The 16,219-nt window shown below is 42.2% G+C and overlaps 2 protein-coding genes across 5 annotated transcripts in view; one reads left to right on the top strand and one right to left on the bottom strand.

The window, feature by feature from the left end:
• The window catches only part of LOC122884061, a 31,078-nt gene that overhangs the window by 3,922 nt on the left and 10,937 nt on the right, over window positions 1-16,219 (top strand). For 3 of the 4 annotated variants that reach the window (XR_006379788.1, XR_006379787.1, XR_006379786.1), the window contains exons 1-2: window positions 12,334-15,073; window positions 15,344-15,470. Coding sequence is in view for 1 of the 4 variants with exons in the window: in XM_044213398.1 (XP_044069333.1) it covers window positions 1,902-2,057; window positions 13,451-13,508; window positions 14,953-15,073; window positions 15,344-15,470 (462 nt within the window). In the remaining 3 variants the exon portion in view is untranslated. Of the gene's footprint in view, window positions 1-134; window positions 461-562; window positions 705-1,853; window positions 2,058-12,333; window positions 15,074-15,343; window positions 15,471-16,219 lie in introns of those variants that run through there. The other variant, XM_044213398.1, reaches the window with a different exon arrangement.
• six3a (SIX homeobox 3a) lies at window positions 8,052-12,049 on the bottom strand. Its single transcript, XM_044213395.1, has 2 exons — window positions 11,230-12,049; window positions 8,052-9,302 (listed from the first exon to the last, which is right to left on the bottom strand). The coding sequence occupies exons 1-2, from the start codon at window positions 11,919-11,921 to the stop codon at window positions 9,110-9,112; spliced, it is 885 nt and encodes a 294-aa protein (XP_044069330.1). The 5' UTR covers window positions 11,922-12,049; the 3' UTR covers window positions 8,052-9,109.

The raw sequence follows: 16,219 nt of genomic DNA, 5'->3' as shown, positions 1-16,219 counted from the left end.
TGAATCACCTCACTGATGAGCTTCTCAACATTCTTGAGCTGAACAAAACATCTGAACTTCAGTAACAATGTGAACTTGTGAAGGATATTTGATGTTTTGACCTGTAACTGCTCCTCTTTCATCCACCTCCACAGTCATACATCAGGTCTCTGAGCTCTGGACACTCGAGCTGTGTTTTCTTTCTCCTTGCCCGGCTCTTATGGGAGCTGTGCAGCTGCTGCTGCTTGCTGAACTGGACTGAGTGAAGGGAGTGCAGAGGACAAGGCCGGTGCATGCTTCAATAATGCATGTGTTTCGGAGGCCACCTCAGGACAGAGGCCATTTTTAAAGAGGCGCTTTAAAGATACTCCACGACCGACTCATGTACAGGAACCTATTAAAAATAGAAAAAGTGGTTGGACAAAACAGCACGCTTCAGCTGAGGGCCTCCAGAGCCCTGAACTGGTTATTAACTAGCAAGGTACATTTTACATGCACCTCTTGAGATGCTCTCATAGACAATGAATTGCAAAGGGTGAATTTGGAACAGGAATTTCATTAAACTTTTTCCCTTTTTTTCCAGATGGTTAATCTCCATCCAAGAGCAGCTATGACAAGCAAAACCTTTCAGTTGGATAAAGGAAGCTGAATATCTGAGGAGGCAGGTGGATAATGGAAAATTCAAAATGAGGAGACTATAATTTGGCTTCTCATACAGTATGCAGGTATGTTCTTTAAATGTCACCACAAAATACACTATGTTTGTTTGCCTGTGTTTAATGTATATTCCATGTATTTATTCATATTCATATTCTAAGTGCATTTTTTACCTCCAGGCTCTATTAGCTAATAAGCCTGTGAAAGTTGGATGTATCTCCATCTAACCACTGAGCTGGTGGAACTGTAAATCAACTCAAGTGAGCCCAGATAAAGGTTGCTTGTACACTTCCGTGAACCTGAAATCTCGCTGAAACCGTTTTAGGACATGTGAGTGGGTACAAAGTGGGGAAATGAAAAAGTTATAGCTTATGGCATGTAACATGCCAGCATGCCCTTCTCCTCCTGCAATGATTTAATGGTGGATTCAAGCCTAGTTGCCGTAAGCATTTTACTGTCCATTTACAGTGAAACCTTCTCTGTTGCCTTCTCTCTGTCTTCTTCCTCCCCCTGCCCTGCTCTCCATAATAGGCAAGTTAAACTCTAAAAGGCTGCGCTCCAGCGGACACCATTATGCCTCCCCTCCACCTCACCACCACCAGCTCCACCATCTCTCACACACACACACACGCACACACCAGTCAGTCACTTGGCTCCTTGTTGGACTCAGTAAAACTCTGGGTATCAGTTTTTAAAAATTAACCAGGGATCGGGGGTTCCATTACACTCTCTGGCGTCTGAATCCTTGATCTAGCACTAAATGCAGAAGCTGGTTCAGTGTTCCAACATCATTTGACTTTCATGCAATGAAACTTTAATGAATGTGCCCGGTACAGTGTGTATACAGTATGTGTATGTGTGTGGGCAGTATGACTTCACTGGCCTGCAGTTGTCCCTGTAGTGCAAGCCTTTATATGTATGTTCGTGCTTGCACTGACATTAACTAGAGCACAAGGAGGATTTTAAGAAGTCCCAACTCAAACAGAGGTACTGCCTTTATACTGTAGATCGTAGCCAAACAGGCTCCATCAGCACAAGCTCATGTTGGGCAGCCAGATATTACTCAAACACAAAGACATTTCCAAACATGTCAGGCTGAAATTTGGGAAAATGTGTATAAAGTAATGCATAAGACATCTAGAATGTTTCCACTTAATGTAATGCAGCAGCTATAAAAAATTAACTTGAATTTTGATCCTCTTTGCTTTCCATTTCAGATGCACTTGACATGAAAGGAACACTTTGGGAAGACATGCTTTGGGGCCATGTTTCTCCCACAAGACTCCTCTAGATGGCAGTCAAGGAACACGTTTGGCTCTGCTCCGCTCAGCCTTCAGTGTGGCCGGCTTGGCACCTGCCTGGCCCGCCGCTGTCCCCTCACAGTGTGGACTTTCCTCTGGCCGGGGCTGATTGTGAGCTTGGTGAGGCTGGCGTCCCGGGTAATCCATCCTATAGCTTTGTAAATGGAGGTTAAATTGATAAGGACACCCAGGCCTCAGTCAATCCCCGACCTTTTGTTAAGTGCATGGGCACAAAAGGGAGGCGTGTCACCGGGCAAGCTTTACAAAAGCCGAGGCGTTTTACGGTGTGTCACATATTAGGCCAATCACAGTGATATATGCCAAACCGATAGGTTGCATTACATATTTTAGAATTATATCTCCAGTGCACATGAGCCTTTGTGAGCTGGGTTTCAAAAACAAACATATAAAGGACATGATTTGTCCTGCAAAATGAAAATATCTAATCTGGTTTTATTCATCCACACAGAAACACTTAAATAAAGCTGCTGATTATCTTTTTCACATATACACCAAATAGCCTACTTTGGTCAAACTATGATACCATGAACATATGATGATTTTTGTCCCGTCAGAAATACCCAGAACATAACAACAACACACCAGTTTGAGGTGGTGTATTCAGAAACAAAATCAGTAACTTTAACAGCCATTTTCTAACAATACAAATTCAGTTTTGCTTATAAATGGTTCCTTCTTTAGTCTTGGTTTGGTAGTAAGACAATAACAGATGCCAAATTTTCTTTTGACTTGATTTTGAGCCATGTAGCATACAGTTCATCCATTCGTCGATTTAAAGAAGAAGATGTATAGTCTTTAATGCAAAAGGCCTTGGGTGTCGTCATGCCGATTTAAGTTGTTGACCTGGAACCTCGTTTCCGGCCAAAGTTGACAGGAGTTTCATGTATTATCGTCCCAAATCTTAACGGTTAAAGAAAAGATGAGGAGTGCAGGCTACGTGTGAGGTGTCTGGGCACAGCGGGACCGGGTGTCCGTGTCCAGGTTCATCCGGTGCTTTCAGTACCAGAGCAGGCAGCAGCTCCAGCTGACAGACAATAGCCTTCAGCATCAAACCAGGGAACAATCACCAATTCATGGAAGGAAAAGGGGGAGTAAAGGGGGACGTGTCACCAAAACGCACCAAGTCTGAGAGTAGGACGGAGTCTGTTTTAGTGGTTTCTTGCTAATAAACAAATATTCAGTGACGTGTTTGTGTAGACGTCTGACATTATTAACAAAATGAGTGAGAGCAGAAATATTTTGAGACGCAGTAAGGTTGCAGAGTACAAATAAAGAAAAGGCCGAGGTGGCTTTTATTAGGCCAAATTATCTCCTGTTATTTAAAACTTTTAAAAAACTGGATCATTGCAGAAGAGATACTTTATACTAACTTTTAAAATACCTGGTTAAGTAGCTTGGCTTTGATTAGGCACAATTGGTTAAAAGTTGGCTATTTAAGTTGGTTAATAATAATCTTAAACCAAAACATGGCTGAAAAAAGGAGGTGCAGCACGGAAACCCTTAATATAGGGGGGTTTAGTTTAATTATTCAGTGTAGCTTAATTCTGAAGATAAACTCCCACATCCGTCCCTTTTATTTCTGGCACATGGAGTGTATAATGTCTGCGTGTTCACGGCCCGGTTCTCAGTGCATACATCAGGGCTGTACAGTGTGCCATGCTAAGAAGGCCTGAGAACGGCGGTAGAAAACACAGGTGCTGGGGCTCCATTTAAGCTGCTCAGCCCTCTGTCCACTCGGTGTGCACAAGGCGAGAGATCACAGCCTGCACCCAGCGCCCCCACCCCAACATACACACACGCACACACACATAGGCTAACATCCATATGGGCTGTCCGTGTACGGCTATACGCGTGCACGTGTGCGCCCGAGAGGGGGGTGGGGGTGGTGGCCATGTTTGCTTGAGTAAGCCAGAGTTGGGTTGCTTTCATGTTATGCTTGTTTTAAAAAGATGAGGCTTGTGCAATGGCAGTCCATACTAATAAGCATTAGACTGAAGTATTCCGTAACCCCCACAACACACACACACCTCCCAACCTGACTATGGAAGAGAGAGAGTATGATCCCATCTGTCTATACACGGTAGTCTACATATAATGAAAGCTTATACGCCGCTGATCCTGTATCATTGCCTCCTGCCTTGTGTGACCTCCAAATTACAATTTAATAGAAGGACACTTTCAAACGCTGCCCTTGTCCTGGAGAGAGTGTGTGCGTGTGATAAATGGTGAGTGTGAAAGAGAGACTGTGTGTGTGATGGGGGTGGGTGGGGGAGTTGATCAGTTGAGAACAAGCAGCAGGTGCATGGCGCCTGGCATTGGTAAAAAAAAAAAAAACGCGCACAATTTACGCACCTTTGGCACAGACATTATCGAAATTACACAAAAAGTCAAAATGTGACACATCTCACAACGTTTACCTGCTTGCATCCACGCCAAATTATAAAACTGTCGACATGAGCCCATAACCACACATCACTATTACCATATAGCCAATTTTTTATATGATTACAACTGAGTTTCTTGAGTTTTAAAGTACTTTTTATCTCTTATAATCCCTTTTAATATCACTAAAATCATGTAAAAAGCTGCAGCTATTTGCTGTAGTTCCTCTAAAATGTGTTGCAGGATAGTTGTGATTTCAGGGTGATGGTTAGGTGAAAATATAATGTGTAATTAATGCAGACAGTTGTTTTGGCCTTTACAAGGATTGCTGATTGCTGCTGCTATTTCACATAATAACCCAGAGAAGGAGAACAGTAGCTCTCCATCTACAAAACAGAATGACAGGTCATATAACTTAGTATAAATTACCACTCAGTCAAGAGGAATGCTGCAGCCCTGCGTCTTACCTATTGAAGAAAGGAGAGAGTGAGAGCAGAAAGTTTAGTCCAGAGGGCCCCGCTCATTCCTGCACTGACAGCCGCGCTGGTGAGGCTATAGGGAAACTGGTGCTCTTTGGGTGCTGCATGAATACACACCAATAGGAAAGTTGTGTTCAGTTAACCGGTGAAATCCGAGAAAAAACAGGGCAGGGCAAGTATTTCTCACCGCCCGACTCCGGCTTAATAGTCCCCCCCTCCTTCCTCTTGTTCCCTATAGTTGGACTGACAGTGCCTGCATTAACTTCGGTATACAATATGTTGTGGTTGGGAATGAAAAGGAAAGTAAACTATGACCTCTAAGCGGATCATCACGACGCAAACCATCAATCCAAACAGAAATCAACTATATATTTCAGAAGAGCATTCGCTTGTGCTTTTCTCCTCTTAAAGACACTTTAAATCACTTTGACTTCAAATCTGGAAGCCATTAAAAAAAAAAAAACTAATCTTCTTTATGTTGTTGACGTTCAGCTTGATATTCATGCAAATCTTGTTTGACAGATGCATTTGCACAGATAAATGCAAAACAACTTAAGGGAGCGAAAAGGGGGAAAACATGCGAGTCTCCATTGTTGCCGCACTTGTCTCACATTCTCGTTTACTCTCATGTAAGTATCACACTCAGAGATTACTCCTCGCTAAGTTCCTTTGTCTTGTGATCCATATTTGAGTTGACAGATCACGAACAAGAGCCCCCCCTCTACTGTTAATGACCCCAGCCAGCAACAGATAGCACTTTTTACTACTGCCACTGGCCTACATATGTTAACAGCGAAGGCAATCATGTACCTGTTTACATGCGTCTTATTAACATGGTTAAACATGCTCTAATGGAAAATCACTATGATATTTAATTAATATTGACTTTTGGTATGTCACTGGTATCATATCCTATAGCGTAGAATTCCTATAATATTTCTTTAACACAGTTTGCTTGTGCATTTATGGAAATCCATCATAAATATTCCACTTGTGTTTATAAAGTGAAGCGCAACGGATCCATTAAGGGGTGTAAAAGGCGACTGCAAAGTTTGCATCTTTAGCTGACTTTTTTTTACACATCATTTCAAACAAATACATCGCTTTTATTATTTCTCTCAAGTAAGCCAAGTTAAGTTTACATCTACATATTTACACTGTGTTTCCAGAGTCTTATAGGGATAATGAAGGTAACGTTGCGCAAATGAAGCCCATTCATCGGTTGTTTTGTATTCATGAGTCCCTATCTGTGGCTCCATCTCTCAGATATAGCCCTAATCCTCGTGTCCTCCTTTCCCGATAAAAATGCTCTTCAGTTTACATTTATTTAATCTCAATCATAGCCGGGACTTGTCGCAGCCAATAAAACTTGTGGAGTGCGTAAATGGAAAGGTGATGGTGGTGGGGGGGTGATAAGGGTCTGGTGGTGCTGCGGTGCCATGGCCCCTCGGTGCTTTTGATAGGGCCTATCTGTCTCTGGCAGGCCGATTTAACACCCGGAATGGGTTTAAAATATGATACAGATTTACTCCATCTGCAATCGACTGCCAATGAGTGCGGCGGGAGATGGTTTGTTTCAGCCAGGCTGAGCTTTGCGTTGGTCTGCATTATGGCCTCGGTTATTTCAGGATCGCATTCCCATTGAGTCGTACGGCTGAAGCTTTTGACACACTTGTTTTTGTCTTTTGATTGGTATCCGTCTGAGGGAGATTTATGCATGTAGATAGCTTATGCGCACATTTCATCCAGTGGAGACTGATAACATTTATTGAGAAAAGAACCCTAATCCATTGCCAGATCTGCTTTTACTATTTATAACAATTTCAACTTTTGTCCAGCTGATTCTCAAATTTAGCGGAGAGGATTTCACTTAACAACAATAAAACAAATATTTTATGAGCTATATGATTAATGTTAATAATGTTGTTTTTTTACACACCCCATAGCCTCCTGTGTTATTAACGTATAGCCATTAGATTAACAAATGAAACTGGTCTAATTAGGCACGTTTTTGAATATTGATTTCCTAGTCTCTATTCTAAATGTTACATACCCCCTTTCGGCCTCTTTTGGTGCCCCCCCCCCCAATAGAATTTTAGATTTAAACTTTCAGTTTTTGCACAAAATTGCCAAACATCCTGGAAAAATATCTTAACATCCCGTTCATCCCTGATACCACAGTAGGCCTAAAGGTCCTGTTACACTTGTTGAGACGGGAACGTTTCAGTTACAGTTGTCTTATTAAAATAAAAAAATCTGTCTTAGTGAAAGAACTGCAGGTTTACTGTTGATGTCGCCGCCTTAGGTTTTTTATGCCAGACTCCACTTTCTAAAAGTCTTGCGGTCTCCCTGAGCCAAACAGCAGCCTCTGTCCTACTTTCTGTTGCTAAATACATGACTGCAACACTCACAGAGACTCGACGCGCATTACAGAGTTGCCTGCCAGTTAATAAAGCTCCGTATTTACATGGGGAAACCCTCAGCTCAGCTTCCAGGAGGCAGAAATCTTTGCGCAAGTGTTTCCACCAAAACTATAGTTCCTGCAACAGTGTCCTATAGCAAATGTGCCCCAGTCTGCAGCATAATTGGTTGGGGATTTAGATGGAAAGGGACTGCAGGAGAGAAAGCCTTTTTTTGGAGGGGGAAATGGTTCTCGTCCGAGGAAGAAAAGCTCTTTTCAGCGGGCCACAATGGGAGATTGGGACAGGGGAGGAGTCCCATCGTGATTAGCCCATTTAATGGCGCGTTTACTTAATTTCTGTATTCACTAGCAACGGTAAACAAAAGGGGAAATAGCACTCACATTTTTAAGTGCTACATGACGTTGACGTTTGCCAGAATTTTTGTAGTATACAGAGGCAGTCATATAGGAGGATTTTACCTACATCACATGGGTTTAAAACCAGGGGTGTAATGATAAATTAAAAAAGGGGTAAAGCATGACTTCTTCTGGAAAATAAAATATATGACATTTTAATTACAGCATTGGTTTGCGTTGTCACTGTAAAAGACCAAACAATTTACACCAATATAATAAATAGTCTGTATAACCCGATTCAACTCTGTTCCGGAAATCAGCCCGCTGACTGCATGACCTGGTCCGGGCAGCATAAGCCATGATGAGCATTAATGTCTCCACAATCCAATAATGACCCAATATGAACATGTGTTTAGCCACTTATCAATGTCCTTATCCGTAATCGGATGGAGAGACAGACATCATGCAAAGAGGTATAGCAAATTGAATACTGTATTTGATTTAGAAATGTATGGTACATTAACATAATAACCACACAATAACGAAAGGCTAATGTAAATAAGCGCTTTGAGCGACCCTGGGGCGGCAGAGAGGAGAGGAGGGGGGCAGCCTGTAGACTTGAATAAATGTAATAAGCTATTCCACTTTTCTTTTTCTTTTCTTTTTTGCATGTGACTGTTAACATATGTCACCCCCTCCCCAAACAAAACAAAACCCAAAAACAACAAAAACGCCTAGAGCACTTCAGTTGTAAGTTTTGACAAATATTTTATGTAGGAACACCAAGTCAAGAAAAGTGAGGAAGGGATAGAAAAGAGGATGAGACGGGGGAGAGCAATAATTATGTACAAGCATATTTCTACACGTATATTACAGACCGGGAGAATGATCGCATTATTTGAGATATACATAATTCAATATAAAATTTTGAAAATAAAAATAAAAATCTGATACAGTCATAAACGATTCCGTTCGACATTTTTTGACCATGTACCCCACAGGCAGTGACAGAAGTGTATTTAAAAAGGTGCTTACGACTTAAAATGATTGTCTGATGAACACAAAGTAAAAACAGGATTGCATCTTGTCTGCATGGCGGCTGCTTCGCCGTCATCATCATCATCATCACTTGGACTAAAAATTGAGATGAGAAAAAGAAAAAGCGACGAAGACACCAAGACGATCTGTTTTTATTCCCTCTGATCGATGTTCCTGATGGAAAATCTTGCATTCAGGTTATTTTCCCTGATTACAAAATAAAAAATAAAAAAGACATCATGCAAGTAGTCTAGTAGTAGTGGTGGTGGTGGTGGTGGTGTGGGGGTATGAAGAGGAGGGGGAGGCGTGGGTCCTTTGAAAGCGCTTTTTGATAAAAAAAAAACGACGTGCTTTTATCTCTTTTTATTTTAATATTTATATCAATCGGTCCTTTTTTCATCCGCGATATTTCATAAGTCTTTTTTTCTTCCTCTCAGGTCCATTTTCCCTGTAAATATTTCTCTTTTTGTGTTTTTGTGTTTTTTTCCTCCGTATCATACATCGCACTCCGAGTCACTGGATGTGACGGACAGGATGGACGTCCCAGTATCGACTCTCTCTGTCATACTGGAAACGCTGGTGGTGGGACTGGCCGCGGTTGAAGGCGACTCTGCCGAGCTGTGAGGGGTGAGACCGGCCTCCGAGAGGGACCTCATACCGCTCGGTCCTATTGCTTGGTGCTGGAGCCTGGAGAAGAAAAGAAGCGAGGAGGGGAGGGGGAAAAAAGAAGAAAAAAATGAGAGAAATGGCAATTAGACCTGAGAATGTCCCCCTTCCCCTCCTCCTCCTGCAAAATGGGGGTCCAAACTCGCCTTTCTTTCCCCCTGCCGGCCCCAGCCATGCATGCATGCTTTTATCAAATAGCCAGCTTTCAGGGAACAAAACACAGCACTATTTAGACTACCAAATGTTGGAAGAAATGTAATGGGTTTTTTTGTTTTGTTTTTTTTTTCTACAAAAGTAGGCATGATCAGCGCGCAAGTCAGCAGTCTGGGATTTAAATTACTTGTCATAGCACTACAGAAAAAAATAAGCTTTAAATCCAACGTGGTGTCTTTTATAAAAGCAGTTTGATGGCATTCTTTACAATAACAGTCTGTAGCGATTTTGTTTTTATTCTGGTTTTAGTTACTATGTGCATTTGCTCTACGTTTGTTATTTTTCTTCATTGCTGCAGAGTTTTATTTATCTTATAAAACCAACGACTCTGCAGTTTCATAACCAAATTATTATTATTTGTTCAAATAAATTAAAGACCTTTGTCCAAATGCAAAATGTCATGAGGCTTTGATGCAGATGTATTTCAGAGTGATAGAAGTGGAAGTGTATGAATGAGTGACGTCGAGATCCAGGTTACTCCAATCATCCTAAATGTTTATCTCCAATCCACTCATGATAATAACTCCATCACGGCGGGATAATGTCAGGCTGGAAATATATCTATTCATTTAGCAAAAAGATTAGAATAGTGTTCATATGGCTTAGTACTCTCCGAGGTATTTTCTAATCAATTATAGCATTTCAATGGAATGATACCACACTTAATGTTATGAATACAGCCTATGTCTTCAAATGCTTTTTAATACGCATGCTCATTTTAGTCAAGTAATATCAATAATATCTCTATCATCCTTTGAGATAATCTTTTTCAACAATGCTAAGTAAAATGTGATGTTAAAATAATAAATGTACTATATAGTACATGATAAATGTAGGCTAGCTACTATATGCTGTGTAGTTTAAATAGATCACTACATAGCTTTGGTAACAAACACAAAAATATTTAAAATTATTTGCAAAACATTATTACTATTTCAAATGTAGCCCATTTAAAGGTATACATTAAACGATTTAACTGTTGGCCAAATACTGTACATATTAAGACTTATCAAGTCCTGTTTATTTTATACATTTTACTGATTAAAAATAATTCATAAGGCTCGTTACACTATTATCACCGAAAAGGTGATTGCACTATAACTAAGTGAAGCCCAGTAATGTGTGTGTATATATATATATATATATATATATATATATATATATATATATATATATATGTTTTAAGCACTATGTGTCATTTATTACGGTACTTTCACTCTTGAGGAAAAGATAAACAAGCTGTTTCTATTTAAAAAGAACACTGCGTAATAATCGCCTCTTCGGTTTAACAGCAATCCAGTTTGTGATTATATTATTATTTTATTGTTCAGAGTTCTTTGACCACCAACTTGAGTTTAACATTAGCAGTGTTTTTGATAATTTCATATCGCCTTCAAAATACCTGCAACGTTAAATTATATATCTGCTGAAAATGTATTTAGAAGCTCTTCTAAATGAAAAAAAAAATCTTGTATTTTAAAAAGACAGTTTTGGATATTTACAACAGCATAAATTGTGTTTTCGATGCTCACCCAGATTTCACTTCATAACAAAAATGTCGCCGCAGCCTGCTCCCTCCCCCTGGGAGACAGACTCGTCTTTTTCCTAGACAGTCTCTATCCGTAAGTACAACTACATGTTTAATGAAAACTCCTCTTTTTCTTTTGAATTTATGCGTGTTTGTCAAACTTGTGTACATTCTTGTGTTTTGACAGTGAGGATAAATATCACCAACCTGTTTTTGGCCGCCGCGGCTCTGTCTCGTTGCCTCCGGTTTTTAAACCAGTTTCCGACCTGTGTAGGAGTGAGTCCAGTGGCTTGAGCCAGTTCCCTTTTCTTGCTGGGATTTGGGTATGGGTCCTGAAGGTACCACTCCCTCAGCAGGCTCCGTGTCCGCTCTTTGAAACAGTGCGTCTTCTGCTCGCCGTCCCAGATGGTCCGAGGCAGCGGAAACTTCTTCCGCACCCGGTACTTATCGACCGGTCCGAGGGGACGACCGCGGAGCTTCTCGGCCTCCTGGTAGTGCGCTTCCAGCCACATGGCCTGCAGTTTGCCGTGCGAGTCCTTGGTGAACTTGTGGTTCTCCAGGATGTGGTAGAGGTCTCTGAAATTCCCCGTGTGGAACGCCACCACGGCCCGGGCGCGCAGGATGGACTCATGCTTGTTGATCGCCTCGCACGCTCCCGGAGCCACAGGCAGAGACCAGAGGAAGCGGCCCAGCCGTTCGATGTCCCCGGTCTCCTCCAGCGTCTCGCAGACGCTCGCCACCTGCTCCGGGGAGAAGTTGAGGGTCGGTAGCTGAAACATGGACAAGTCTTCTGGAGACCTGGTAGTGGGAGCGCTGTTCGCCAGGAGCAGAGGGCGATCAGCGAAGTTTGGCAGGAAGAAATGGGAGGGATAAAGCTCTAAAGGGGATCTGAAAACCATGGAAATGACCTGAGAGAGAAAGAAAATTATCGAGAAAAAGGAAAAACCGAAAAAACACGGCAAGTAAAAAAGATTGAATGATTCAATGGCTATCGCCTAATGACACCAGCCTCATAATATCTCCCCCCTAAATCCGCCGTTGAGTGTAGCATTGAAACATTTTGTTTCCCTTTTCTATTGGTCTTCTTGGTGTCGTTGTAGCGTTGTCATGGCAGCCCTGCCAATCACTGTCAAGCGTGCCAATCATTAGCCAGTACGTAGCGCGAGGCTTTCACCACTTGTGCAGCACGCACTGGGGGTTATCAGAGTCTCCGATCTCCACAGCAACCCTCCCACCGCACCGCGCGCATCAGGCGCAAGCCAATGCTCGCCTATCTGCTGAATGGAATGAGCAATTAGAGGGTGGAATATTATTGCGATCTTAACGAGGCTCGTTAAAGCTAAAGAAGATATGTAGACTGGAGATGCTTAGCAGAGACGGGAAGGGAGGGCGGGAGGCTGAGAGAGCTTTAAAAGGGTGACAAATGGACAACCAATGACTGCAACTCCGGAATACACGTTTTGAATAGAAGCGAGTCAATTTGCACATTATTTTCGTACAGTTTTTCCTGTAGTAGCTACTTTTTAAAAAATCCTTTTTATCGAGGGGAAGGAAAGCGTTAGGGTCTTCTACGTGTTTCCTTTTGATATATGTTATCACTTTCCATTTTCTTGTGTTCTAAAAGATCAAATTATGACACAATCCTATAATCTTTCGGCTTTTTCCCTGGATCCGTCGATGATTTTATAAATGTTTTAATTTTATGACAGGGTCTGAGCATGACTTTACTCGGACTCGCTGGTGTGTGTGGTCACTTTCTGTGTGTGGGTGCTGGTCCGAGTGCAGACTGCAGTGTGATGCCGCTCCCCCTCCTGCTGTCCCCGGCCTTGCCTCCGGGACGCTGGGCGCATCTCTGGCCCCCTGCCCGCTGCCTCCTCTCCAACCAACACAATTTATTGTTCCAAATGAATATCGATGCACAGCGTTGTGTTGATTAAACAAAGGTCATGGCGTTTAGTTCGAAAAGTAATTTACCAATGGCATCGCCCTTTTAATGCCACCAGTTTATCACGGGTTTTTGTCATAGTCCAGCCCTGTAATTAATACCATTAGTATTGGAATTACAATTAAATGGCAACATCAAAGCTTGTTGTGGACATAAAAGCAGTTTTCATGTATTTGATCTAGTGGTAAGGACATGATCAATGTCCACATCCAGTCACAGGATTCGGCTTACAGCAGTAGCCACGGCGGTGTGATTTTCATGTTTATGGCTAAAACGGCTTCATATTTAGACAGGGCTTATAGGGTGTTAAAATAGTGTGAGTTCACTCTAACACGAACAGTGCTCACATTGTGAAAGGGCCGTGTACAAGGCGTAGCATCTAGACTCTGCTTAATCCGCCCTCAATAAAGCTGACATAATGATCCTAAGCCGCCTTTCTACAAAATCATTCAGGAATTCAAAACTTTTCCTTCCCTCTCTCAGATTTGCACATTCTCCGGGGCTGGCCAGATAGACCACCGACTTCAAGCTCAGGGGGACAGTGAGTAGACATGCATGTATAGTCAGTGCTACCTGTTTATGTCCACCATTTCACCTGAACTGACATACTTTAATAACTGCGGGTGAGAGTGTGCAATTACGCACGTTTGCGCACTTTTACGCATCGGTTTTTTGGGCAAAAGGGAGTACTGCATGTACGTAGACCTACGTGCATGTTGTGCAAGTGTCTGTATGTGCCTGTAATACAGAGCAGGGGTTGTGATGATCTTGTTGCAGGGTCAGGCGTTTGGTTTGTGTGTTTCCTTTGGGGTTGTGCGCGTGCGCGTGTGTGAGGGGGTAGGGTAGTAGCTATATGGGATCAAACCTGTCCACTGCGCCGCTATACGAACCTCAGTAGAACTAATTCCAAGTGGCACTTGAACTGGTCCCGTTGGAAAGCTCTGTGGACTGGAAGTAAAGGCTGGTATTTTCGTGTGCCCCCCGCACCCCCCGTCTCACACACACACATACACACACACACACACATGCACACACCACCCCAAAATTATGTTGAGAATGCAGGCTTAGCAGCACTCCTCCGAATATGCAAAGCCTCCTATACCTGCCTGGGTTCCTGGTGCACCAATTTAGGTGATCACCATTCAAGCCAAGGCTGCAGGTATTATCCAGCATTATGTTCTGGAGGAGCCTTGTTTGGGAGTAGCCCTCGCAGGCAATTCGGAAATCACTCCTAGAAGAGACTAGAGGTGAAATGTAAAACCTGAATGGGGATTGAGGGGGAAAAGCCACTGGTAATTCACATTCTTTTACATGGCTTTTGTTTACGTTAAGCATGTAATTAACACCCCCCAAACAAGTTTATTCACCTGCCCTAATTGTGTGTTTATCCGAGGGCTTGCTGAATGTTCCGAGCAGCGGGGGACGAGAGCTCTGAATGCACATCGAGCATTTAGCGTCTTCTCCGTTTACTTTCAGCCTAAACCTCCAGACACCACAACACAAACAGCATTTTGCACGCTAAAACACTGATAATATGTTGGTCAAGCAGACAGAGACGCCTGTCGTCTGCTTTGCACCGACACCTCACCTCCTGTGATCACATTTCTGTTGATTGATTGTAAAGCCCTTTGACAAACTTTGTTTAGAAAACTTTTATATAAATAAATCTAGTTTTAGCCGTTAAAGAAATGCTACTATTCTTTGTCTCCAACAGTTCTTACAGCACGCAATGGATCTAAAATGTTAGTTACTATACTGGTTAATTGCCAATTAGTAAGTTATTATCAGTCTGTTCCAATAAGAGCAGCAAATAAACAAAGCTGGTGCTACGTCATGTACGTGAGTGAGAGAGAGAGAAGGGAACCGGATGACAGAAAGACAGAAAAAGGTGTTGACTGTAAAAGGTAAGAGGGAAAGAGAAAGAAGGCACGAAAGAAAGGGTCTTGTTTTATTTTTTTGCTCCCTCGTTGACCCCGGTTTGGCAGAGGCTGGCCAGAAAAGGCAGCACACCCCTCCCTGGCAAACACAGGAGAGACTCATGTGTCTGCTGCTCCATCCCGGATTCATCTCAACAATACACAGGACGAGACTGTGGAGCAATGACGGGTACGTACCAAAAAATAAAATCTCCTTTATTATGTTCGTTATTCCTTTTTAACTAAGTTGCCTATTTATATGCATGTACACGTGCACGCATGCATTTAATTTCTAACGTATGGGAACTTTTAATTACCGTTCACATGTCAAGAAATGTATTATGTTTTATTTTAGTGATGTGAAAATTCAACGCTGGTGTTTTTTCACCAAACATATCCGGAATTACCTTTTCCCCTCTTCGCTCTTGTTTTCCCCCTTGCTCTTCTTCGTCCCCTGCAGAGCTGCGAACAGGGTCCAGTTCACGGACTGTCACCATTCGAGCATGGGACTGGACGTGACACTGGTTCACTGCTATTTCACAGGTCAATTTGTCCGAGATCAGGATGGAAATCCAACCGCTGCTCCTGTAAGTTCTGTCTAAGCAGACCCGTTTCCGTCTACAATGTTGTCACTAATGTTCGGTAAGCTGCGACTAATTGTATTTTTCGGACACTTTTTCAAAAAATATTTATGAAATGATGCAGATAAGTTCGTCAGGCCTTTTTAGTTTGAATGGGGAGGTAGTTCTCCCAGATCTCTTCTTTTACATCACTAAAGTCCGTTTGCCATTTTTATTCACCGAGCACCGGGGAGATCTGTGCCTTTGCAGAGCAGATGTGTGATGCTGTCGGGATGGGGCGCACAATCCCCTCCGTCCCATGCTGGCCATGCCAGGGTATGGAGACTCTACACTGCAAAAAGTATCAATCTAAACAAGTCATTTAACGTAGCACTGAGTTTTGAAAATATTTGTTTCTTGGTGAAAAAGTGTGAAAGCCCAGGCAACGGGATGTGATAATTTCATCTGTTTCCATTACAACTTTTTTCATGACAATTTTGAGTGAGTGCAATTGTCTTAATTGTATTGGAGAAATATTAGACATATTCTGTTTTGCTTTAAGATGCTAACACTTGTTTCTGCAAAATTCTGCAATGCGTAAAATTTGTGGAATCACCTTATTGTCACTGGAAGCATTTCACCACGTTTGGGGGAAAAATAGCTATGATAAAATTAAGATTGAAGTGCTTAGATATTTTTTGCAGTACATTATCTCCTGCTCTCAGATAGAAACTTATGTCCTGCTGCTGTGGCAATGTTATTTTATTTTTACTTTT

Source organism: Siniperca chuatsi, linkage group LG11 (assembly GCF_020085105.1).
Source record: "Siniperca chuatsi isolate FFG_IHB_CAS linkage group LG11, ASM2008510v1, whole genome shotgun sequence".
In the NCBI taxonomy this organism is placed as follows: domain Eukaryota; kingdom Metazoa; phylum Chordata; class Actinopteri; order Centrarchiformes; family Sinipercidae; genus Siniperca; species Siniperca chuatsi.
Note: the sequence above shows the minus strand (reverse complement) of the source record. Positions and strands in the feature narration are given on the sequence as shown.